This window comes from Herpailurus yagouaroundi, unplaced genomic scaffold (assembly GCF_014898765.1).
Source record: "Herpailurus yagouaroundi ecotype Mexico unplaced genomic scaffold, PumYag 29, whole genome shotgun sequence".
NCBI lineage: Eukaryota > Metazoa > Chordata > Mammalia > Carnivora > Felidae > Herpailurus > Herpailurus yagouaroundi.
The window spans coordinates 70471318-70499314 of record NW_024412377.1 but is presented as its reverse complement, the minus strand read 5'-3'; the positions used below and the strand labels follow the sequence as shown (position 1 = coordinate 70499314).

At 33.4% G+C, this 27997-nt stretch overlaps 1 protein-coding gene across 4 annotated transcripts in view; it reads left to right on the top strand.

Moving 5' to 3' along the window:
- The window catches only part of FER (FER tyrosine kinase), a 437513-nt gene that overhangs the window by 275373 nt on the left and 134143 nt on the right, over window positions 1-27997 (top strand). For all 4 annotated transcript variants that reach the window (XM_040447039.1, XM_040447033.1, XM_040447048.1 and 1 more), the window contains 3 exons: window positions 4839-4895; window positions 9033-9148; window positions 11948-12042. In XM_040447039.1, coding sequence (XP_040302973.1) covers window positions 4839-4895; window positions 9033-9148; window positions 11948-12042 — 268 coding nt within the window. The remainder of the gene's footprint in view (window positions 1-4838; window positions 4896-9032; window positions 9149-11947; window positions 12043-27997) is intronic.

Sequence of the window (27997 nt, the reverse complement as noted above, 5' to 3'; positions counted from 1 at the left end):
AAGATTTATCACATTCACAGATAAAAAAAATTGGCCTTTCATATACCTCAAGATATTATAAAATTACATCATACCTAAGAAAACAGAATTAATGAAAGTATTCAGTTTAATTTGCAAATTTCACTTTATAGACAACTTTTAAGTGTCTTGAGTATTTAAATAATTCAGTGTTTAAAAAGGCATTACCCTTGAACGATGTTTAATGAAGCACTGAAATTGTTTTCTAACAGTATTTGACATTATAATTTTTTTACTTCATATATGATAAGACTTAAATCATCTATTTGGAAATAGATAACAGGTGCCTTCTGATAGAGTTTTTTGAAAAAAAAATTGAAAGTTATTTTATGCTAGTAGTATTAAGCTTAGTTAAAGAATATGGATACTGTGGATATTAATGCTAGAATATGTTGAGGTAACTGCTTCTTCCACCTGATGAAACAACTCCTTTCTCAGTAATGAGATGAATTCTAGATGCATATTATGGCAGAAATCCCACAACTAGAGATAGTAGGCACACAGGTATATACTCCAAAATAGTACATAATAGGTTCAGGATGAGGTCAGTAAAAACAATACTCACACTAAATATTAACCAACATTAGATAGAAAACTCAAATGTTAATATCTATAAACTATATTTGTTAAGCTTACCTGTGTCATCTAATAATTGTTCAGCCTGCCTAAGTGTAAAATCAGAATTGCTAATATTTTTTCTTTGACTCATGGATTATTTAAAAATGTGTTATTTAATTTCCAAAAATTTGGAAAAATTTTGTTAACTTTGTTACTGATTTCTACTTAAGTGTTGTTGACAGAGGACATAACTTGTATGAACTGTTATACTTGTATGCTGTTGAGTGGAGTTTGTTATAAATGTCAATTTGATCCACTTGGTTGATGGTGTTATTCAGTAATTTTACATCCTTGCTGATTTTCTCTCTACTACTATTTATTACTGTGAGAGGAGTTTTGAAATCTCCAGCTATAATTGTGAAATTATTCTTGCAGTTCTGTCCATTTCCTTCATTTTGAGGGATCAGTGGTTGAAACATAGACTTTTAGGATAATTATGTTTTCTTGTTGAATTGACACTTTCAATTTTCCTGATTTTCCTCTATCCATGGTAATTTTCTTTGCTTTATAGTTACTTTGTCTGGTATTACTATAGGTATTCTAACTTTCTTATGATTTATATTTGCATTTTATATCTATTTCTATCCTTTTGAGATACCTGTATCATTAAAGTTATAGTGAGCTTCTTTAGGTAGCATATAGTTGACTCCTTTTCAAGATTTTTTTTAAAATCTGTCTTTTAAATGGTGTATTTAGACAATTTATGTTTGTCATTATTGATTATGTTTGGATTTAGGGCTTCTGTTTTATATTTTGTTCTTTTTGTTTGTTTCACTTTTTCCCTTACCTTCCCTTTTGAGTTATTTGAACAGTTTTTACTATCCCATTAAATTTTTCTCTTGTAGTTTTGATTATGTAGCTTTGTACTTTTATTCTTTTTTAAGTGGTTGCTCAAAAACATTTAACTTTTCACAGTTTACAAAGAATCAATACGCTAACATTTCAAGTGTAATGCAGAAACTTTATCACAGTATGGATCTGTATACCTTTTCCTCTTTGGTGTACTTTTCATATGTATTACATCCGAGTCAAAACTCATCAGAAAATGTTATAACTTCCCTTTCTGTTTGTCGAGCACATTTTAAAGAGTGCAAGAGAAGAAAATTCTGTTACATTGACTTAGGTTTTTACCATTTTTGTTTTTCTTCCTTTATGCCTTCTGGCTAAAGAACTTCCTCCAGTGTGTGTGTGCTTTGTTTTTTTGCTTTTTAGCCTGTTGGCTGCTGCTTTCAAAATCAACATATGAATTTAAGGTAAAGGTAGTCCAGAAGGTCTGAATTGTGGGTGCTTTCTCAACCTAAATTTAACTTTTCTTAATCTAACTTGACTTTTGGTCTTTGTTTCATGTCACTTTAGCCACTCAGTGCTTAACTATTTCACTAGCTCTTCAGGCTTCTGGAACAAAAATGTGGGACTTTTTCGTTTTTGTTCTTCCTATTTTATCCAGCTTTTTCAGTGGTTGAGGGGAGAGTTGGGTGATCCATGTATTTTACCATTATTTGAAATGAAAAAGCTCTCAACCAATCAGTTTTGCAACTTTAAAATAATAACTCTTCTGCCTGCCAGACAACATTCTTTAGACAGTGTATTTTTGATAGCATCTGTAAAGGGGAAATTAACCCAAAAGTACTGTTCACATGGAAAGTAGCATTTTTGAAATAATTGCTTTTTTACATTTCTCATTAAAAAAAAATCAGCTTCATGGAAATAGTTTACATGCAACAAAATTCACGGGTTTTAAATGTATTCAATGAAATATCAGTAAATTGATTATTTTCATAAACTTCCAGAATTCCTTTTTCTTGGCAATCTTCCACAACCTTTGCCTTAGGCAACCACTGCTCTGATTTATAGCATTATAGATTTGCCCATTTCTAACAATTTATATAAGTGGACTCTTTATTTATGCCATGTATATAAAGTATATTTGGCCTTATTAGCTTGGCAAAGTGTTGTGCAAATGCTCTGTTGGATGCATTTGTAGTAAATTGTTGCTGAATAGTAACTAATTGCCTGATTATACCAAAATTTGTTTATCCATTCTCCTTTTGATGTGACACTGCCAAATTGTCTTCCAAAATGGCTATTCCATTCCAAATCCTTAACTAACAACGTATGAGTCAGTATTCCAGTTGTTCCACATCCTCACATCTTCTGATGCTGTTAATCTTTTGAATTTTAGTCTTCTAAGTGGGTGTGAAGTGGCATCTTAATGTGGTTTGTAGCTTCATGTCCCTGACACGTAATGTCATTTTTGATGAACTTACTATTTGTGCATCTTCTTTTGATTTTTTTTACCCAATTTTTTTTAGAAGTTTTTAATTTAAATTCCAGTTGGTTACATACAGTGTAATATTAGTTTCAGGTGTACAATATAGTGGTTAAATACTTCCATACAACAAGCAGTGCTCCTCATAACAAGTGTACTCCTTGATCCCTATCACCTGTTTCACCCGTCCCACCATCTTCCTCCCCTCTGGTAACCATTAGTTTTGTTCTCTATAATTAAGAGTCTGTTTCTTGGTTTGCCTCCCTCTCTCCCTGCCCTCCCTTGTTCATTTGTTTTGTTTCTTAAATTCCACATGAGTGAAATCATATGGTGTTTGTCTTTCCGACTTAATTTTGCTTAGCATAATACTCTCTAGTTCCATCCACATCATTGCAAATGGCAAGAGTTCATTCTTTTTTGTGGCTGAGTAATACTCTAGTGTGTGTGCGCATGAGCGTGTGTGTATCACATCTTCTTTATCCATTCATCAGTCCATGGAGACTTGGGCTGTTTCCATAATTTGGCTATTATAGATTTTTATCCAGTTTCTTAAAATCGGGTTTTTCTTGTTACTGAGGTATGAATTCTCTACATATTCTACAAAAAAATTATTTGTTAGATGTAATGCAAAAATTCTCCCAGATTGTAGTTTGCCTTTTTATTTTTCAAATGATGGCCTTGGGAAGAATTTTTATAATTTTGTTGATAATTTTTTGTTTTATAATTTTGTTTGAAATTTTGATGAATTTTATAGTTCATGCTTTTGTGCCCTAAGAAATTTTGCTTACTGTCTTCGTCATGGAGCTATCCTCCTGTGTATTTTTTCCAGGTCCTTTATAGCTCTAGCTTTATATTTAGATTCAAAGACTATACACGTAAACTGAAAAAAGTCAATGTTCTCTTTGCTGACCTATCAGAGAGTGGTGGTTGTGTTTGTCACATGGTGTTTTGGAAATAGCTGTCCAGAATAGTTTTAAACTAGGGGTAGATATTCACTTCAAGATATGCGGTGACTTGTTAAAACTCATTCTGTAGGTCATACTACATTTCAGTCTGTACAGTGGGTGAATACTACACTTTAATATTTAATAAAAAAACAAGTTATGAAGAAAATATATCATTCTAGGATTTTCTTTTTTTTCCCTCTTTCTCTCTTCCCCCATACCTTTTTTTCCTTCCTGCCTCTCCATCATATCTTCCTCTCTTTCCTTCTTTCTTGCTTCATTCCTTGTTGATTTTTCTTTTTAAAAAATTTGGGTGTCTTTTTATCTATGGTATTGTGTAGTTTCCTAGCTGAGGTGTTCCCTAAGTAGGAATTAGTTCTTGAGATTAGATAATAGGGTATTCTTTTATAGCGGCATGTTTGCATTACTAAGCTTGTGTACCCTAGGGATACTGGAATTAATGTTTGTTGCTTTATTATACTACGAGAAAGTACTTGGGAAAGATAAGGGACTACATGCAGTTGCAGAGACAGCTATAACTCATGGCCACTTTACATGTGGAAAAATTAGCTGTTAGTAGTGTAATTTTCTGTAATTTATTGGGAATTGGACATTTTGCATTATATGATAATATTCCCTCATATATTTATGACACAACTGTTGTAAAATGTCCAATTAAGGCAGAGCCTAAACTTGATGGTGGGAGGAAAGGGCTTGCTGTGTTCTAGTTACAGGAATACTATCATTTTGAGGACTGAGATTTGTGATAGAAGTTAGCAATAATGTAGATTTTTAAATCCTATGATGGAGTAACATTTCTTAAATCTGTCTGTGTTATACCCTCTTAAAGTTACAACTTGTTAGTGTGCTGTTGATTTAATGGTCTGAATAAAATACTCCTTAGTTCTCTTTGCTACTGCCTCAAATGCACTTTACAGGAAATGTATTCTTGGTTGGGCTAAAAAAATTGTTCTTTTTCTTTGCCCTAGGATAAGAAATGGGTTCTCAATCATGAAGATGTCACGTTGGGAGAACTACTGGGCAAGGTATGTAGTCAGCTGAGCTTACAGTGTCTGTGTATTCTACAGACTTCTTCATTTTCTTCAAAGCTTTTCTTCCATTCCAGCACACAGCAAGGCACATTCTCACAGGAACCTAGAATAACACTATACCACATCTGTTACAAACACTGTGATGGTCACTGAAATAAAAAGGGGAAAATCTTTGAAAAGTTTAAGGATGATTCTTGGCTTTTTAAAATAGTATATGTATGTTTTTCTCTGGAAGAACTAAAAGCTGTAATGATTTTATTGCAGTGTGGTAAAGCCAAAACTAGTGATCTGAGATTGGAAAAGAAGCTGTGACGTAATAAAAGTTTAAACACTCAGTAGGCTTGTTCCATTTGTTTCTGGTTATACATGATAGTTCAAGAAAAGTGACTTACTGCTCTTGAAGATTTCAGGATTGTGTATAGAATCTCACTATGTGACAACACTAGATACATTATTTCAATCTAATAATTATGTGGATAAGACATGTTTCAATATAAAGATTGATTTTATAGCCAGCTCTGGTAGTGGTCAGAGAAGGTAGCTATATATGATGAAAGTCCCTTTTTTCCAGACTAGTTTGAAATTTCTTCCAACTCATAGGCCAGATGAAAGTGTATTATGTTTAATAATAATGGCAGACATTTTATAATCATTAATCAAATGGGCTATTTGCAAATTTATTAGTAGCTTTTTTATGATTGAGTTCTAATGGATAAATATGACTTTGTCAATGAGTTAATTAGTGCTGTTCTGTTTTGAAAGTTTGAATTGAGTATAGGCTTACAGTGCAATGTGAAAAATAGTATAAAATTCAGATGTTTGGAGAAAACTGTGATGAATGTATTTGATCAATACTAGACTTAGAGCTCAGCATTTTAAATAAAGAAATAAATGATTATTAATTTTTTTATTCAAATATCAACTGATGAGTTGACAATCCTTATTTTTTTTTAGCTGTGAATATGTTGAGAAAGTAAATCCCTAGTGAAGTAATCCACTTTGCAGGATTCTTCATATTATTTTAAAATATCCTTTCCAAATGGAAGAATTAAATTGCTGTTGGAAAGCAGTTTCTATTGACTGCTAATAATTACTTTGTAAGTAAATTCTAAAGAATCTCAAGTCAAAAGCAGTAGCTGATGTGTTTATTTCATTTGTGATGTGTTCATCAATCCTAAGGAAGTATTCCTTCTTTCCATTACTTTAGGTCAGTAAGTCAGTAGCAATAATTGGGCCAAAAATTATTACAAGGAAATTAAATTTTCTTGAAAACACAACTAAAATATTGTAAAATTAAACCATTTACTAAAATAGAATGGGTTGATAAGGACTGCTTTTTGAGTACTAAGCAAAAATATTTTCAGTTAAAGAGAAATATTTCAGTTATGTTTATGTTTAGTTTACTATGTGAAATATGTATGGTATGTTAGGAAAGGATTTTAACCTTTAGCTCCTTACTAGGGTCATTTCAAAGAATAATATTTTTTCAATGACAAGACAGTAGTATGGTGTCAGTTTAAATAAATTTAATCATTTTTAAAAGTTTATTTATTTTGAGAGAGTGAAAAGAGAGAACACGTGTACGTGTGCATGAATGAGGGAGGGCCACAAAGAGAAGAAAAGGAGGGAGACAGAGAGATAGAGAGAGAGAGAGAGAGAGAGAAATCTCAAGCAGCCTCCACACAGTCACAATGGAATATTATTCAGCCATGAAAAAATAATGCAATCTTGCCATTTGCAACAACATGGATGGATCCAAAGGGTATAATGCTAAGCAAAGTAAGTCAGAGAAAGATAAATACCATATGATTACAGTTATGTGTAGAATTTAAGAAACAAAACACATGAACAAGCAAAAAAAGAGGCAAGCCAAAAAATACTCTTAACTATAAAGAACAAACAGATCATTACTAGAGGGCAGTGAATGGGGAGGATGGGTGAAATAGGTGAAGGGGGTTAAGAGTGTAGACGTATCATGATGAGCACTGAGTAATATTTGGAATTGCTGAATCACCATATTGTACACCTGAAACTAATATAACACCGTTAACTACACTGGAATTAAAATTTTTAAAGAAAAAAAATGCTATGAAATTTTGCTGACAGAAATTGGATGTAAATATATGTACATATATAAAATACTTTATTAAAACATTTTCATAATTTTCAATTTATTAATACATAAAACTTACACACCTTGAACTATTGGTTAAGAGTTACATTAATCTTAAAATGAACTATTGGGACCTCATCAAAATAAAAAGGTTCTGCACAGTGAAGGAAACAATCAGCAAAACTAAAAGGCAACCAGAAGAATAGGAGAAGATATTTGCAAACGACATGTCAGATAAAGGGTTAGTATCCAAAATCTATAAAGAACTTCTCAAACTCAACACCCAAAAAACAAATAATACAGTGAAGAAATGGGCAAAAGACATGAATGGACACTTCTCCAAAGAAGACATCCAGGTGGCACACTGACACATGAAAAAATGCTCAACATCACTCATCATCCAGGAAATACAAATCAAAACCACAATGAGATACCACCTTACACCTCTCAGAATGGCTAACATTAATAACTCAGGCAACAACAGATGTTGGTGAGAATGCGGAGAAAGAGGATCTCTTGGGTGCAGCCACTCTGGAAAACAGTATGGCGGTTCCTCAAAAAATTAAAAATATAACTACCCTATGACCCAGCAATTGCATGACTAGGTATTTATCCAAGGGATACAGGTACGCTGTTTCGAAGGGACACATGTACCTCAATGTTTATAGCAGCACTATCGACAATAGCCAAAGTATGGAAAGAGCCCAAATGTCCATCGATGGATGAATGGATAAAGAAGATGTGGCATATATATACAATGAAGTATTACTTGGCAATCAAAAAGAATGAAATTTTGTCATTTGCAACTAAGTGGATGGAACTAGAGGGTATTAATGCTAAGCGAAATTAGTCAGAGAAAGACAAATATATGACTTCACTCATAGGAGGACTTTAAGATACAAAACAGATGAACATAAGGGAAGCAAACATAATATAAAAACATGGAGGGGGTCAAAACAGAAGAGACTCATAAATATGGAGAACAAACTGAGGGTTGCTGGAGGGGTTGTGGGAGGGGGGATGGGCTAAATGGGTAAGGGGCATTAAGAAATCCACTCCTGAAATCATTGTTGCACTATATGCTAACTAATTTGGATGTAAATTGAAAAAAAAAAAAGAGTTACATTGATCTGAGACCTTAAACCCAATAATTAGCAGACCCCTAGTTTAGTTACTTATTGTTCAACAATAGCATTGAAGCTTATTATAATACTTGCATATTAGGATTAGAGTTATGTAAAAAATACATAAGCACACCTAAAAACTTGAGTACTAAGAAATAGCTGTTGGATTAGCTCTATAGCTCATCCTTGTAATATTTTGTTTCATCTTAAAAATTTAAAAAAATGACTTCAACCTTGAAATAACGCACATAAAAGTCAAAATATGTTAGAGACTTAGAACAAAGTTAGGGATTTATACATTTGGTAGAAACCCAACATGGGTGACACTGGCATTTGGATAAGCATTTCCTCTTCCTTGGTACCTTTCAGAGATTGACAGTCTGCTGACGGGTGACAGTCACTAGTGGGTCTGGTTCGATTGCCTCTCACCTATTGCTTTACGCTCTTCAGCTGACATTTGACTCTGTGGATCCATAGCAACAGCCACCTCATGGAATCTTTGCTCTATCTTGAAACATTAATGGTTAACTTCTTAATCCAACAACATTTAGAGGTTGGGGGTAAAGAGAACTAGGAGGCAGGAAACAATGTCTTTCTGATGGTTTCAACTTGAGTTTCTCTTTTTATCCTGTTCCAATTTTTTCCCTGATTTTCCTTTTCAGTTCTCCTCATGCTTCAATCCCCCAAAGGGTAGGTGGGTCGGGTAGTATTTTTAAAGTTGGAGGATTGACAAGAGTAACATTTCCCATCTTTTATTTCTACTTAAAACTCTGAGTAAAGCTAAAAGAATACTTTGATTAATTCAAAATGCATCATGTCATGTTTTCCTTGTATTTTGCAGAGATTTATGTGGCAGTCTTAGACCCTAAACAGTACATGTATTTGTATTTTCAGGGGAATTTTGGTGAAGTATATAAGGGCATATTAAAGGATAAAACTGCTGTTGCTGTTAAAACATGTAAAGAAGATCTTCCTCAGGAACTGAAAATAAAATTTTTACAAGAAGCCAAGTGAGTTTCCTAAAGTAATATTAAACATGTATTTATAAGTTACTATTACAACATTGAAATATGAAGTTTGGGATTATCTTAAATTATGATTTACTGAAGTAGAAGGAAGCACTTTCCAAACCCTCACAAGTAAGCACTTACACAATATAGAAACAAAAAGTTTATTTGTTTTTAGTTGGACTATAGAATGTTTATGCAATCATGGTCAAAAGAACCAGATGCTAAAAAACAGTGAGCATTCTTCAGTATTGGAATATTGCAGTGTTTTTTGCTTTTATCACATATACATACATTTATATGTATGTATATGTGTATGTATATGTATATGTGTATGTATATGTGTATGTATGTATATGTAAAGACAATGTGATTGTCTTTATAATAAAAATATTATTTTAGTCCATATACAAAATACACAATTGATGTAAATACATTTAGATATATATAATTATATCTATCCAACCCTCCTTAGATGTTTTCTCTTGATTGTATTTTCTGAGCTGTTAGCTTTCTTTTTGGAGAAACTCAGATTTCTTCTTCAACTCCTTGTTGGGCATTTGTTCCAAAATTTGTACATTGTTTCTTTTCTAATCTTCTAGGATAATTGTCTTCTCTTTTTTTCTATTAGCTAAAAGTTAATGTTCTAATACCCCTGTATTGTGTGTGGTTAATAGTATTCTGTTAGCAGTAAAACCCACAACACAGTACAAAACAAATGGAAAAATGTTTTGGACAAAATAAGGATGGACTCTCTGAGATGCATGGATATATGGATGGGAAAGAAGGAAGATACATGGATCCATGTGCTGTAAAGGGAGAAAGGGAAAGTGTGTGTGTGTGTGTGTGTGTGTGTGTGTGTGTGTGTGTGTCATGGTGTAGTGTATAAAATTGAGGTTTCTATAAAGTGCTGTAAAAGAACCAAGCTTATGGCAATGAGAGAACTAAGTGCCATAGGATGGAACATTTTCACGGATGTTTGTTCATTCAGCATCTAAAAGTGAATATTGCTAGCAATGGATTAACCTAGTTGGTGCGTTTGTTAAATATGATCTAGAGAATAAAGATGTAAACTTTTTTAACTGACATTAATTTTTAATGTCAGTTACTGGTAGGTTGAAAATATGGTATGATATGGGGCGCCTGGGTGGCGCAGTCGGTTAAGCGTCCGACTTCAGCCAGGTCACGATCTCGCGGTCCGTGAGTTCGAGCCCCGCGTCAGGCTCTGGGCTGATGGCTCGGAGCCTGGAGCCTGTTTCCGATTCTGTGTCTCCCTCTCTCTCTGCCCCTCCCCCGTTCATGCTCTGTCTCTCTCTGTCCCAAAAATAAATAAAAAACGTTGAAAAAAAATTAAAAAAAAAAAAAGAAAATATGGTATGATAAAGGCATGCTATCAGACTTGTATTTCATAGGCTGATTATTTTATAGGTGGTATTAAGGTACAAGGTTATATATTACATTATTTTTTTTTAAAGCTAGTTTTCTTGCTTTCTAAATTGTGACTGTTTTATTGAGAAATAAAGTATTAAATTTCCTAAAGTGGAAAAATCCATTTTCTAAAGTAGAATTACAAAGTTTTATGTAAAAAATGAGAATTGTATCTATGCACATTCCCAAATGTCATTTAATAGATGATAGAACTATATATTTAGATATTTAATATGGAGTCCATGCTGGCTATTTTGTGGAATTTCTTTACTAAGCAGTTTCCAACCTAAGAAATGACACTTTGGATTAGGGTCAAACATTCTAAGACTTCGTTTTTAATTCTTCATAGAAGTTGAAAGCTCAAGGTTAGTGACAGAATATTTTCCTCATCTCTAGAATTTTTTCTACTCTTCTATCTTTTTTCACTTATAAGTCATTATATATTTACAATCTAAGGCATTTTTCTTGGAGTTATCTCTGCTTTAGTTGGGCTTATACAAAACATATATAAACTGTTTTTTCTTTCTCCCAATAGTGATTTTTTCATTCTCTTAGGAAACTGCATTTTTCAAATATGAGTGAATTTATAACTATGTCAGTAGGGTAATATGGAATAAGATTTGGTAATAGAAATATTCAGGGTAGATGGGCCTTTGAGGGAATCTAATTTATTTTAACTCATGCTTGGAGTTCTATGGATGAATCTGTGCTATTTTTATAGCCCTCTGATGAAATTTTGCCTTTATCCAAACAAAGTCCCCTTTGTTTCAGCTTCAGTGTATATTGAAACTGTTACTAAATTATTTTTGAACCTGTAGTCCACTTTCTCAAAACTTGAATTTTTAATATTTTGAAATTGATCACTATAATTAAGATAGTATTTTACAAAATCTAATGAGATGATCAGCCTATAAAATTTACCAATATGAATTGAATTCTTATTTATGTATTTTCAATCAAGTGTGTACATAAAAACAAAACAAAAAGATGCCAACCTAGCAGCTTATAGTTCTGGTCCACTAAATGCTTGTCAGTTACGCTTTTGTGGTAGTGGCTAAAACCAGATACTTGGAAGGGAGTGTAATGTTTGGGACTAAGTAAGATGTTCAGGTTTAGCATGATTATTACTCAGAGTGGATAATAATTTTTAAATGAATATTGAATTAAGGAGAATTGATTCCTTTTACCTATAGTTTGCTAATATTTATTTAAACTTGTATACATCCATCACTTATCATAATTTGGTTTCATATTGAAGCTTTAAAAAGAGAATCATATTGACTAAAGTATATTCTACTTGGGCATGCTGTTGATGATCATAAATTAATGCTTTTTTATTTAAATGATAACTGTTCTGAAACTTTTTTCATCCAGAATTCTCAAGCAATACGATCATCCCAATATTGTCAAACTTATAGGCGTTTGCACACAAAGACAGCCTATCTACATCATCATGGAACTGGTTCCAGGTAATGATTTTAGAGGTTTCCTCGATGATGTTGTAATGTCATGTTTTATTATTTTTATATGTTCAGTCTCTTTGATTTCTCCTTGAAAAGTTTTCAGCAATTCTGTTTAACATTTTCCTGATGACAAAGAGCTGTGTATATGCCCAATATTTTTATAGTCTTTAATACTTTGCTGTTATATAGAAAATGTCATCCACCTGTTTTTTGGAGGGGAGATATATTATTATAGTGCAATTACACATGGAATTTAGTTAGGTATATTTTTGTTAGAAAACCTGTTTATAAAAATAGTCTACTTGGTTTAACTTTATAACAATGATAGTACTATCTTCTATCTTGTTCATTGTATATTATTTTCCAAGTATAATACCACACATCCTCTTGTTTGGCTGCATATAAAATTCCATAGTGCTTTGAATCCCTTATCAACTATGAACATCTTTCATAAGTGAACAAAGAAAAATTAATATGTTGAGGAATTTTTCCTATATTTCTTTATGGTGACTTTGAACACCTCTGGGTTTTGTGGTTAACCACTTTTGCCAAAAAGCAAGGATAACTTTGAACTTATAGTGTGTATTTTTAAGTTACTTTCACTGTATATCATCCTGTTGTAGAAAATATCATTAGAGGTAAAATTTGATCTTGGTAAAATTTATAAATGTAATATTTAATAATAAATACTTGCTTTAACTAGTATTTATGCGTTTTAAAAGAAACTTAAAGGAATATGAAAAATATTTCTAACTTTAATCTACATTAGATAAACCTGATATTATAGATTGCCAATTAAATATTGCTCACACAATTCTGCTATTATTTATGGATAGTTAGTCTCATTTTTATCACACTGGTTTGCCTGCTACGGAGTAGTTCTTGATATTACCATATAACTGCAGGATTTAGGATTATCATCATCTTCATCCTCATCAGGATAGCACTGTTATATACACTGTATGTTATTTATGATCTATATCATAAGTAGTTTCAATATAGTTATGAAAAATGCTAGAGTACAGTCTAAAATTTTGAAAACAATTGAATTGCTTATAGTTTTAATTAAGTAATATCATAGGGGTGCCTGGGTGGCTCAGTTGGTTGACTGTCCGACTTCCGCTTAGGTCATCATGTCGTGGTTCATGAGTTCAAGCCCCACATTGGGCTCTGTGCTGACATCTCAGAGCCTGGAGCCTGCTTCAGATTCTGTGTCTCCCTCTCTCTCTGCCCCTCCCCACTCATGCTCTGTCTGTCTCTGTCTCAAAAAAAAAAAAAAAATCACATACATGAAGTCCCCAGTTAATAGGGGATGTCTCTGAGAAACTGAGATTTGAAAGGTGGGGCTGAGTTGATGAGGAAAAGTGATCTTGGTCTTAGCATGGATGACAAATGCCAGATAGCAGGTACAAGTTGAACAAAAGAATATAGCATTGCAGGAGTGCCAGGGAAGTGTTCATCTGACACTGACAAATAACTTATATTGATGTTTTTAAAAGAATAAGAAAAATAAGCCCCATTAGAAAATTGAAAGTGTAATGGAAAATAGAAAATTAAAAATGAAGATCTCCCACTTAATAATCTAAGCCTGTCTCAAAGCTAGTTGATAACTAAGTATATGCGTGTGTTTCCAGGAAAATGTTTAATGTATAAAAACATACTCTTAAACTTTTCAGATCTTTTTTCTCTTAATAGTATAACTTAGGGTCTCATTGTTTGATATTTATCCATGTAGTTATATCTTTTTTTTTTGTAATGGTTTCAGAATATTCCATTTTATGGATTTATGTAATTTAATCAGTCTTCCACTTAGGGAGACTGTGTGTGTGTGCGATATATATATCAACGTTGAATGAATATATTTGGACTAATAACATAATCATTTTGAACTATATAGGGTGCATTTTCAGCAATGGGATTGTAGGTTGCAAGTGTATGTGCATTTTGATTTATAATAAATGTATTAGCTTTCTATTGCTGCATAACAAATGATCACAGCTTAGCAGCTTTAATCAACATGCATTTATTACCTCACAGTTCTATGGATCACAAGCATAGGCAATATTGATTGGGTTAACTGCTCAGGGTATCACAAAGCCCAAAATCGGGATTTCAGGCTGAGTTCTTATCTGGAGTCACTGGGAGGAATTGACTACTAACCTGCCTCTGTTGTGGCAGAATCCTGTTCCTTGAAGCTGAGAAGTGGTCTAAGTTGCTTTTATTGCTTGCTGTCAGCTGAAGGCATCTCTCATCTCCTTAAGGTTTCTACACTGTTTTTCCCATGGTCCCTCCATCTTCAGACTCAGCATAGTCATATCTTTCAAGTGTTTTTGATTTTTTTAAACTTACTCTTCTGTTATCAGCGGGAGAATATTCTCTCCTTTTTTGAAAGAAGAGAATGCCATATGACAACATAATTAGGGAAGTGATAACTGTGTTCACATGATCCAGGACTTAGGGTAGGCGATTGTTGGGAAGCCATATTCTAATTCTACTTCAGCACAGTACATTTTGCTAAATTTTTCAAAGATTAGTTGCAGCATGGAATCTGAAACCACAGTGATAAACTTTTCATACTCTCTTACACTAACTCCATTGCTTGAACTTGGAATTTGAATGTATCTTTTATCTGTGCATGATTCTGTAGCATCATGCTTCATCATTTAGAATATATCAGGTGACCAGGTTATACATATAGATCCTCAAAAAGGTGACATGATTCATTATATAACATCAAAAGATCACATTTATTAATGTCAACAGTAGTCTCATCAGACAAATAATGGGAAGCTATCAAGTACATGGTGACAAATATGTGTTTTCTAAAATCTTAATTGTCACTGTAAAGTTTGGATTTTATCACTGGCAACAAAACCTGTCATTTTTTTCCCCTTGAAGTGTCACGTTTACTTCATTTATTTGGGAAAATGTGGGTCCAATATCTAATTTTTAATAAGCATAATTTGTCATTCTTTTTGAAAACCACTTTGATACAATAACAACTTTTATAGGATACTTGATTGTCTGTGTATGGACTTAGTTATACCCTTCTCTACACCCTGTCTCAGGTAATCACTGATTTGCCTTCTGTTGCTTTATTAGTTTGTATTTCTAGAATTTTGTATAAATGAAATCATACAGTCTATACCTTTTTTTTATTTTTTTAAAATTCTGGTCTGGTTTCTTTCATTTAGCATAATTATTTTGAGATTCAGCCATTTTGTATCAATAGTTTCCTTTTTATTGCTGAGTAGAGTGACCTCAGGAATATACCACCGTTTATCTATTCAGCTACTGATAGACTTTTGAGTTGTTTCTTTTCTGGGCCTACTGCAAATGAAACTGCTAAAAATAGTTATGTACGAGTCTTTGTAATGGACATGTGCTTTTATTTCTCTAGGGAAGTTACTAGGAAAGGGATGAATGAATAGTACGGAATATGCATGTTTAAATACTTAAGAAACTGCCAAATTGCCTTTTAAAGTGATTATACTAGTTTGCCTTCCCAGCAGCAGTGTTCTCTTTTCATCAACTCAGACTGGTCAGTCTTTAGCCATTCTAATATTTATGTAGAAATGTCTTAATGTAATTTGTCTTTCCTGACTAAAGATGTTGAGCATCTTTTCATGTGCTAATTTGCCATTCATGTATCTTCTTTGGTGAAATGTCTATTCAAACCATTTGCCCATTTGTAAAAATTGGGTTGTTTGTTACAATTGAGTCTTGGTTCTTAACATACTTTAGATACAAATCCTTTATCAGAAATGTTATTTTTCAAATATTTTCTCTTGGTCTGTGTTTTATCTATTCATTATCTTAAGTGTCTTTTGGAAAGCAGAAGTTTTTAATTTTGACAAAGTTTAAATTACCAAATTTTTTTTCAAAGATCATGTTTTTCATGGTACATAGAAGAAAGTTTTGTCGACCCCAAGATCATACAGGTTTTCTTTTATGCTTACTTCTATGTGTTTTATAGTTTAAGAATTCACATTTGAGTCTGTGATCCATCTCAAGTTAATTTTTATATATGCTGTAAAAAATGGCTTAAGTTTATATTTTTGACATATGGATATGCAGTTCTTCCAGCACCACCTGTTTAAATTACTATCTTTTTTTCCCCTTATGGTGTTTCCCTCACCTACCTTGTTACATGCACTTTCATTTTAATTTTATGTGTAGGTCTTTTTCTGGACTCTTCTTTTCTGTTGATTCTTTTGTTTGTCTTCATACCAATACAACACTGTGTTAATTACTGTAGCTTTATAATGTCTTGAAATCAGGTAATGTAAGTGCTATAATTTGTTTCTTCATCGTTTGGGCTATTAGAGGCCCTTAGCATTTCCATATCAGTGTTAGTGTTCTTATATAGTTCAAGAGTTACTATATAAAGGTTTGCTGGCATTTAGGTTGGTATTGTACTGAGTCTGTAGATCAACTGGGGGTAAATAGATGGATTAACATTATTGTGTTTTCTGACCCATGGACATGGTATATCTTGCTAGTAAGATCTTTAACTTCTCTAAGCTAAGTTCTGTAGAGTTGAGTATAGAGGACTTTCTGTCTTCTGTCAGACTTATCACTGAGTATTATTTTTTTGTGATGCCATAGTAAGTGATCTTTAAAAGTAAATTTTATTTAAAAAGTATACCCACTAAGGAAGTTATAGAAGATTTGAATAACACTGTCAGTCAACCTAACCTACTGACATAAATAGGACATTCCATACATCATCACCCGAAAATACAATTCTTTTAAGTACACAGAGAATATGTACTAAGATAGCCCATATTCTGGACTATAAAACAAGTCCCAACTAATTTATAAGTATTTTAAATTATGTACATGTAATAAAAATAGAGCTCAAAGACAAATCTCTGAAAAACCTCTAAATATTTGGAAACTACACAATGTGCATCTGAATAACCAGTGGGGCAGAGTGGAAATCAAAGTGTTTTGAGCCTGAATGCAAATGAAAACGCAACATCTCAGTATTTATATACTGCCTATAAAGCAGTACTTGAGAAATGACTTTAACAGTATATGTCTATATTAGAAAAGAAGGTACTCAAAGTGATGACTTCAATTTCTACCATAAAAAGTTGAATGAATCCAAGTTAACTCAAAATATGTAGAAGAAAGAAAAAATTAAGGCAATAGCAGAAATCAATGAAAAGGGAAAAACACAGAGTCAACGAAACTAAAAGCTAGTCTTTTGAGATCAATAAAAGTAAACCTCTACATAGGCCAATAAGAAAAAAGAGAGGACACAAATTACTAATATCAAAAATGAGAGCTGACATCACTACAGAGTCTACAGATGTCAAAAGGATATTAATGGAGTATTATGGCCAAGTTTGTGCAAACAAATTAAACAACTTAGATGCAATGGACAAATCTCCTGAAAGATAAAACTACCAAATCCTTCAATCTTCATATCCCCCTCTCTTTTAAAGAATTGGTCATTAAGAAACCATCCTTCAAAGAAAACTCCAGGCCCAGCTGGCTTCACTGGTGAATTATACTACACTTTTCAGAAGGAAATACACCACTTCTATACCAACTCATTCAGAAAGTTGAAAAAGCAAGACTCCTTCCCAGCTCATTTTTTGAGACCACCATTACCTGATTCTAAAGCTAGAGAAAAAAATCACAGGAAAAGAAAACTACAGAGTAATGTCTCATGATCTTATATAAAAATCCTAAGCATAATTATAACAAAGCCAATATAGCAATATACAGAAATACATCATACTGAAGCAGAATTTATCCTAGAACTGCAAGTTGGTTTAACCTTCAAAAACCAATCCATGCCATTCATTACATTAACAAACAAACAAACAAAAAATAGTATCATCATCTCAATAGATACAAAAAAGCATTTGGCAAAATCAAACCTGTGTTCCTGATAAGAATGCTCTCATAAGAAATAAAACTTCCTCAACATTAAGGGCTTCTAAGAAAAGCCTGTAGATGACATTATACTTAATGGTAAATGACTGAATACTTTCCTCCTTTATATAAGAAATAAAACCTCTATCTGCATTTACCACTTCAACATCATACCGGATGTTCTAGCTTCTAGAACCATATAGCCAGAAAAAGTAAATAAAAAGCACCCTTTAACATGTTTATGGTATTTTTCATCTTTGTCACAATGAACACTTGTTTGCCAGTGTTTGAAATTAAAATGCTAGCTGTTAAACTAATAATTGTAACACTCTTTGGAGGATAGTGATGTGTCAATGTAGGTTCATCAGCTGAAATAGATATGGTTGTCTTTGAAAAAGTATAGGGATCTCTGTCTCCCTCACTTCTTCATTCACTTAGCTCCTTCCTCTGTCCTGTCCAGCATTCCGTGACACAAGTGCGTGGTCAGTAAAAGGCCAGAGAGGGTACTGGTGGAGATCTTGAGTTCTGATAAGTGTTGGTGAGGGTGTGAAAAAACCAACTCCCTCATACATTAGTGCTGGAATATAAAATAATATAGCTTTCTTGGAAGAAAATTTACAATTTCTCTAGAAGTTATACATGAATGTTCCACATATATTAAGCGTTTCAATCCTAGGTATTTACCCAAGAGAATTGAAAATATTTGTCACACAAAAATTGTAAGTAGATGTTCATAGCAACATTGTTTATAATAGCCAAAAAGTAGAAATAACCTAAATGTCCATGGAAAAACAATGTAGCATATCCAAATGGTATAAATACTATTAAGTAATAAAGAAAAATGAGGTAATTAATACATGCTGCAGTATGCATGTACCTCAAAAACGTTATGCTAATTGAAACAAGTCCAATGCAGAAGACTACATGCTGTATGATTCCATTTCTTTGAAATGGCCAGAGAAGGCATTGTGGTTTTCTGGGGCTGGGCTTTCTGATGGGATTGACTATACAGTTGACTCTTGAACAGCATGGATTTGAACTGTGTAGGTCCATTTATTATACATATTTTTTTATAGTATGGTAAATGTATTTTCCCTAATGATAAGGTTTTTTTCTCTAGCTTTATTGTAAAACTACAGTATTTAGTACATTTAACATGCAAAATATGTTAATCAACTGTTTATGTCATTAGTAAGGTTTCTGCTCAATGGTAAACTATTAGTTGTTATGTTCTTGGGAAATTAATAGATTCCCCAGTAGATTTTTGCCTGGGATGGGATTGATGCTCCTAAGCCCTGATGTTTAAAGGCCAAGGGTATACAGATATGAGAGACTTTTTGGCATGATGAAAATGTATCAAACTGGATTGTAGTGACAGTTGCACACCTGTAAATTTGTCAAAACTCCTTGAATCATACGTTAAAATGGATAAATTTTTTTTTCCAACTTTTTTTTTTTTTTTGGGGACAGAGAGAGACAGAGCATGAACGGGGGAGGGGCAGAGAGAGAGGGAGACACAGAATCGGAAACAGGCCCCAGGCTCTGAGCCATCAGCCCAGAGCCTGACGCGGGGCTGGAACTCACGGACCGCGAGATCGTGACCTGGCTGAAGTCGGACGCTTAACCGACTGCGTCACCCAGGCGCCCCAAAATGGATAAATTTTATGTATATAAACTAAACTTGTAAATGGCTCTTTAACAAAAAAAGCCCAAGAGCTAGGCAGTCTTATATGACCTTGCTGAACTTACTTAACCCTTCTGTGCCTTAATTTTCTTGCCTATAAAGTAAGATTAATAGGGTTGGTATAAGGACTAATGTACTGTGATTTTATGTAAATACACATATAGACACATTATATATCTCTCTAAATATTTCACATGGGACCACTTTGTTTTCTTACCATAAATTTTATTATTTTCCAATTGGCTAAGAGAAAAAAGTGGTTATTTAAAATGCCTGCTATAATCCAGCCAAAACTAACCCAGACTCTGAACCTGCCTCTGCCCCTAATTCTCCTAACCCTAGGTGTACTAAATAGGAATGACTGAGAACAAATTAGGAAGTATAACATTTGTTTTCAGTTCTTCTCTCTCCATCATTGTAACTGTTCTGTTGATATGTTTTATATTTAGCTTTCATTGATCTTTATTATGTAAAACTCAAGTGGCTAGATTAAATGGCCTCTGAATTTTAGCAATAACCTGTATTATTGTAATTGTTAGGAAAATGTTTAAGTTTGAAAGCTCAATTCTCAGACTGCTTCAGAAAGTACTTTTCTGTGTTTTTCTTCCTTTATAAAAGGTATGATGGGGAAAGAGCCAGCTAGTTTTCATTCTTGTAAAAGCACCATAGTAATATATAATTTCTTATGCTTACAAAAGATCTTAAAGTTGTAAAAGCACTTTGATATTAGGTCATTTATTCTACCAGCTATATTGTTATCTTCATTTATAAATAAACTAAATGAAGTTCAGAGAGGTAAAAATGACTTGTCGACATTAAATAGCAAGTAGGAAAATAATGCTCTATTTTGTTTTATCCTTCAATTTACAAGTGGGTCAAAATATATAATCCTTTTACGAATTAAAAATACAAATGAAAACTCAAGCTAAACATTTATGCAAGATACCCTATGGACAAATACATTAATCCCCCTTACATAATTTCTCAGCCTTGTGCACAGATAAGGAAATAGCTTACTGTAGTAAACAGGAAAATTTTTGTTGGAGTTCCTTTTTTCTCTACTGGGAATCAAGCTTGTGGAGGGAAGATTTAGAAAACTGGTAGGTTAAAAGCAAGATTTAATAACTGCTTAGTGTCTAATATGCATGCCATTTCAAAACTGCATTATGCAGAGACTTAATATGCTCCTGTTCTCGTCAGATAACTGAACCCTTTGAAATCATAAATCTGAAATATATTTGAACCAAAGTAATGTTTAAAGAGATTAGAAGCATTTGAGAATTGAAGTTTAGAGTGAATACTCCAAGATGATCTTGTCTTTACTTGAATCATCTCTTGAATTACAAATGCTTTATTTACTTGTTTGCTCATGGGTTGCTGGATAAGTAAAATCAAACAAAAGGCAATTCTAAATGGCACTAGGAAATACTAAAAACAAAAAGCTCTAATATGCTAAAAAAAAGACAGTTTGTAAGCATGTTGTTTATTACTTAGAAGTTGAAATGAAGGAAATTGTGAGAGAATTTTTTTTTAAGTGACAAGCATTACTTAAAGGAATGTTTATGGGCCAGGCAGGTGTCATTTATTTTCTTATGTGATTGAATTAGGGCTGCCACTGATACCCAGATGAAGAGGAAACTAAGCACCTTAACCTTTAAATGCAACAATGTTTCTGCACATCATGAGTAGAAGTGATTAATTTTATTAAGCCTTAAAAAATGTCAGTCTCCACTTTCTTTCCCTAGAGACTTGTAACTGCCCCTTTCTTTCTGACATGGATCTCCTCTCTGAGTTCAGAACTTTCTGGAACCAATTGAATGTTACATTATCTGGTACATTCCATAGCTTATACAGATGCTGCCCTTTGGCAGTACTCAAAGTTATTTTAATTTTAAAATGACTTATGTGTTTGAAACTTTGAGAATTATTGAAGAATTTTTACCAGGTTTAGACATCATCAAAATATATCTCCTCCCTATAACATGTTTTTTTAAGAATTGAGTTCATGGAGTTTATATGGTCTAGAGATTTTGGCTTAGAAATCTTAGCATGATTATTTTATATCCTAAATGTCTTTAACATCTCAGTAGAAACATTTCCACTGTCACAATTTCTTTTCTTTAAAATCATTTCAGTTGATAATTTCTGTGAGTAATTTCACTAAATTTTGCTGGGAGGTTAAATTCTTTTAAAAAAAAGTTTTATTTGAGAAAGTGTGTGTGTGAGCATGAGCGGGGGAGGGGCAGAGGGACCCTCAGGCAGGGTCCACGCTGTCCGTTCAGTCCAGGGCTGGGCTGTGATCTCGTGACTGCAAGACATGAGCTGAGCCTAAATCAAGAGTCGGACACTTAACCGACTGAGTCACGCAGGCGCCCCTAGGGAGATTAAACTCTTCTTAAAAATAAACTACCCCTTCAATTCATAACAACATTTTATATATGTATATGATGTAGCAGAACCAATTTCAGTTATGTGATTCTCACAGCTGTAGAAGGTTATTATGGTAGTCCCTGAAAATGACAGTTCCTGCTTCATTGGGAACAAAGTCCCAGTGTTTTGGCTGTGGATACTTGCCTGGCATTTGTTTCTTGTGTTCATCATAAATGTAACAAAGGTAAATTGTGCCAAGAAAAGATGAAGGAACATGGCTCCTACCACTCATAAAGGGGAGCCCTCAAAATCTGAACTGGCACTTGGTCTTACATAAGCTCTAACCCATGACCAGTTGTGTAATAATACCACTTCACAGCAGCAAATTTTGAGCTCAAGGAGAGAGCAACATAGTAATACTCAAGTAATTATTTACTAAGAATTATAAGATGTCAACTCAGTGGCTGAATTATTTTTTGTTAATTGCCACAGAAGAACCTAATTTTATGGACTTACATTTGGAGCTATTAACAGAATACTCTTTAAAAGTAACTTTGGGGGGCGCCTGGGTGGTGCAGTCGGTTAAGCGTCCGACTTCAGCCAGGTCACGATCTCGCGGTCCGTGAGTTCGAGCCCCGCGTTGGGCTCTGGGCTGATGGCTCAGAGCCTGGAGCCTGTTTCCGATTCTGTGTCTCCCTCTCTCTCTGCCCCTCCCCCGTTCATGCTCTGTCTCTCTCTGTCCCAAAAATAAATAAACGTTGAAAAAAAAATAAAAAAAAATAACTTTGGTATGAATTTGGTCTAATTAGAGGATTGTGAATTCCACTTTGGGAAAATAAGGAAGTTTTCTTTTAAATGTTAACTGATGTTATATCTAAACTTAGACATTCACTTTATAATTCAAGCATATTACGTTAATGAAAAACGAAATAAATGTTCTCTGTTGCCATTTTATACCACAGATAATAGTTTGATATAATGTAACCTACTTCCAAAATCTTTTGAAAAGATAACATCTTTAAATTGATATTTTTTCTCAGCCAAATGATACACTGGTTTGCCCTCGTGTTTCATTTGCTGCCTAATACCCCAAAGCAAATGCAGATGGGATAAACTGGCCATTTCTTCAGATGCTGAAAGCACTAACATCCTTGGGAATCAGCTAATTTTATTTACACGTGACATAAATTGATAAGCTGGTAGTATTCCACACATGTGGTTTTGGCATTTTCCTATTGTTCTTCAGATATATCACTTTCTTCTAGCAGTGAATATTCTTCCCCTGAGGTGGAGCTAAGTGCTAAATACATTAACCCAGAAGAAGGATATGAGAAAAACCTGAAATATAATAACTCTTACCACTACTGTAGTACCTTTTTGACTTGAGTGATTCTAAAGAAGTGTACAGAGATTTTCCTTTTTATCAATGAAATGAGAAAAAGGTTGGTATGTTACAACAGACATTAAGTTATCATGGTACATTTGAGCCAAAGATGCATTGTGTACATCTGTGCAATATTGCTCCTATGTTTTTTATGTTCTAAGCATCTGATAACAGTGATAGCTATAAGTACCTCTTGCAAGGAGGCAGGTAGCCTGGTGAGCAGGACAAAGTGTGTTCTGAACCATATTCTTGTCATAGATACTGTTTTGAAAATGACTTTATGGCAGTTGAAGTTCTTTAATGATTGAAAGGAAAGTGTGGAGGTGATGAATACATAGACATCCTTCCACATGGATAAACGGTTCTTTAAGGGACTGATTAGCTTTAGCTAGTTTTTTTTTTTTATTATCATTTTTAAGTTTTTGTTACTATACATGGGAAAGTCTTAAAATTCTCAGATAAAGTTCAAAGATACATGTTAAAAACAAAAATTCGCTTGAACATCAAAAGGCTACTTATATTTGATGCAAATATTAGAAGTGTGGCTGGGACTAGTAAAACTGTAGAATTCAACTGAAGTAAAAAATAAAAATTTACATATAATGTCTTGTCTTTACAAATAAATAGGTTTTTCCCTATAACTTATTTAACATATATGAATCTGAAAGTGCCTATTAGTATGAGATTTTTCCTGTTATCAGGGTTATAACGAAAACAGTTATTGAAACAGTGAAGGGCACAGACTATTTTTCCAAGTTGAAAAGACAACTGAAAATTGGTTGAATCAAAGTTCTTAAAAAAATACTTATTTTATTTACAATGAAAGTTGAAAAGTGAATGTTTGGGGTTTTTTTCTACTTTGAAGTGCCATAAATACTCAGACTATTTTACGTAGAAACCAAACAAACGCCTCGTGTCAGCATTAGCCAAAGATACTGCAATGCTATCTTCTCACTTTAGTTTGTAAATGTTATCCCTTTCTAGTTGTAAGTTATCCTTTGTATTCAGAAATGATAGACAAACTCTGGACTCTTCCTAAATTTGTGGAAGAAATGAAAATCTGCTTTAATATTTGAGGTGTATCCCTCTATCCATAGCTATTCATTTAAATCTAGATTTTTCTGTTAGGTTATTTACTCATGCTCAACAGTTACCGAATGCCCAGTGGGATGCCAGGTGCTGGGGATTCAACAGTGAAGAAAACTGCGTGGGGGTGGAGGTTGAAGTCCTAGAGAAAGTCTCCAGGGAAGGCTCAGTAGGGTGGAGCATTTGATTAAAAGCCTGTTGAGAGGGGAGAACCAGCTACATAGATAGGTGGAGGACAGGCACTCTAGACTTGGGAGTTGAATAAAGAGCAGTGTGGGTGTAGTAAGGGGGAGGGGAGAGCAGGAGGAGATGGGGCTAGAGAGGCAGTGGGGTTCCAATCCTGCAAAGCCTTGTAGATTGCAGTAATGACTATTTCAAATTAAGGAGTCCTCTTGTGGTAATTACCTTGAACTGAACATGCGAGACTCTTGCTGTCTTGATCAGCTTCCAAGGGTAAATGATGTAGAGGGAGCTTCATATTAATGACAAGTTTCATCGAAAATACTGAATTTCTTCTAGGCTCTCCAGGCCAAATGGTCTATGTTTTGTTATGTTAAGTGAACGGGAATGTATATAGTTTGGCCTTCTCTTCCTTGCCCTTCATAAATTTGAATAAATTTTGAGGATGAAATCAATCTTCTACTTGCTAAATGCTCATTTTATGACCAGTCAAATTAATTGCTTCTGAAAATCCATTATGTATTTTTCTTTTCTCATTTCCTTACTAGTTTTCTGGTCATATTTAATATCTCTCTTCTCATTTAGGGACTCTTTTTTCCTTTACTAGGTTTTCAGATGCTATGTAACATAAAACATCTTCACAAATTTATCTTGAGAGCTTGCACTTTATATTAAGCATTGTATAGCTTCCTGTCATTGAAAATGTGAACATAATATTAGAAACTGTCAAAACAAGGTTTTATGTGTGTGGAATTTTCCTGTTCTTTATTTGCCTTCATTTGTCCTTCTCTGTAAAACCGAAGTAGATTGTCATTGGTACCTATTTGTGGGCATGAATTTCAATACCAAGAAGGATATGATTCAATGCCTGACACAGCTGGGCCTGAGATTAAGAATCTAATAAATACACCTAGAAAACGTAACCTTTGCTAGAAACAATAAGTTTGCTTAATTTCTTCTGTGCCAAACTTGAGAAAATAGTATTAGATTTGACAGTATTTGCATTCAAAATGACAGGCTTTCTATAGCAAACAAAGAGATTAAGGAAATGGATTTATAGAGCATCTCTAATAATTTTGAATCTTAAGAGATTACATAGACTAAATATATTCAGTTTTGCACCGGTTAAGACTTCATTTTATTTATTTATTTATTTATTTATTTATTTATTTATTTATTGTTGTTGTTTTGTTTTGTTTTGTTTTGTTTTCCTTCTCTTACATGTCAGTCTGTGATAGTATTGGGAGCATTTTCAAGTCCTTGGTAAAGACTTCCAAATAAAGTTATCTTCCACAATGATATTTGCTACCAGCATGTGGGTGGATCTGTATACTTTGTATTTCAGCTATTAAAATTAAGAAACCCTTCCTACAGGCAACATCTATCATTTGTCGAATAGAATAAAAGTCTTAGATATCTGGACTGTAGGTTTTTTGTTTTTTTTTTTTTTTTTTACATCTTTAAATGTGTTTTTAAAAAATGAAGAATAGGTTATCACATATGAAATTTATAAATATTATAACATTGAGATTACTTTTAAGAGTTTATAGTCAGTTCTTTTTAAGTTGGAATTTTTAAGCCAATGTGATAGTAATTTGAAGTAGCTTTATTCTTTTAAAGTATTCTAAACTAGTTAGTTTTGACAAAAATAAATCCTCAAAATGACCATTCTTATTGGAAACAAATATCACCTTATATTAAGTGACTTTGAAACTTAAAAGTATACCAGTTATTCTTCAAGGCTTGTCATTCTTCATTATTGTGAGGTTTGGATTAATTACTTTATTTGATAAGTACTTATTGAGCACCAGCTATGTTCCATATGCCATATACATTGGTGAAAAATATATATGTGACCTCTTCCTTCACTGAATTCAGTGTGGTGCAAGAGATATATTTAACAATAATTGCAAATAAACATTATTGTAAACTTTGCTATTGAAGGATTTATTCAGAGATGGTGAAAGGTGGCACCTAAATTATTTTAGAGGCCTTAGGAAAAGTGACATCTGTGTTAACACCTGAAAGGTAAAAAATAATCTCCCTTTGCAAATGGGTGGGGAAAGGCACAGAACAGCACATGCAAAAGATGTGTATAGGAATGGCTTTTATGTTTGAGAAACAGGAAGAAGGGTAGAAGAAGTAGAGATAACTTCTCCTGAAGCGTGGAGAGCTTAGGAAATAAGGTTGGAAAGACAGAAGGGGCAGAATGATGAAGAGCCTCATAGGTCAGGGTAAGCAATTTTCAGTTTAATTCCCAGTACAATTGTGGTGTAGGCAGTGGAATAACTTTAAGTGTTACTTTGAGGACATAGCTAACACAATGAAAAGCCCTTTTTCTGTCCCTGCATATGTTTATGCCCTGCTTGATAATTGTTTTTCTAGTCATCTGCTACCATAAAGAGTGCTTTTGTACATCTATGTTTACTCATGTGGAGATAAATTTTAGATAAATTCTACTGTTTGACCACCTGAATAGGTATGTTATAGGAAGGATTCATGAATATTTCCCAAACTTCAGGCCTCTAGATAAGCAGTTCAGGTAGCATCTGACTTGAAAGATTTCTCTAGAAGAGCTATGGTCTCCCGAGAAGCCTGTACTTCCAGAAATGGTCAATAGTATTTTGTATAAAAGCAGATCCATCCATATAAGAGATGAGTTTATAAATGGCCAATTAAGCCCCATACCATAGTCATAATCATAATAGAGATATAAATCCTTATGAATAAGAGCATCAGAAAATATTCTTTCATCTCTATATAACGTCCCTTTCTACCAAATTACTATCATCCCAGTGTATTTGATTATGGAGTCAAGATTTCCTTGTGAACTGTTCAAGAAAGCTTGGTGGGAAAAATACCCCCAAAGTGTTTGAGGCTTCTCACTGATGAGTTATCACAAGTGATATATAACAGCTGTTCTGTTGTTATTCACTGTAACATTACAGTAAAAGAAATGATAAATGGAATTCAAAATGCACTGTCTCATTTGAGAGCAGGAATACTTCAGAGTGACTTTTACTAGTGTCAACATGATCACTATGGCTTTGGAGCCATATATGAGTTTATATTCTTACTCTGTTACTTCTAGATGTATGACTTTGGGAAAGTTACTGAGTCTCTGTAAGCCTCAATATCTTCACTTCTAAAATGAGAGATGAGAATAATAAGGTTCCCAGAATTAAATGAAAGAATATGTGTAACAAATGTGGCACAGTCTACCACATTCTAAATTCTTAGTAAATATTAGCTGCTGCTAAATTAATTAACCTGAGCTGAAACTAACACTAATTATAGATTGGATTTTCTTTTCAGCCATCTATCAGATTCCTATTGTGCCCAGATACTTCAGAATAAACAATATCCAA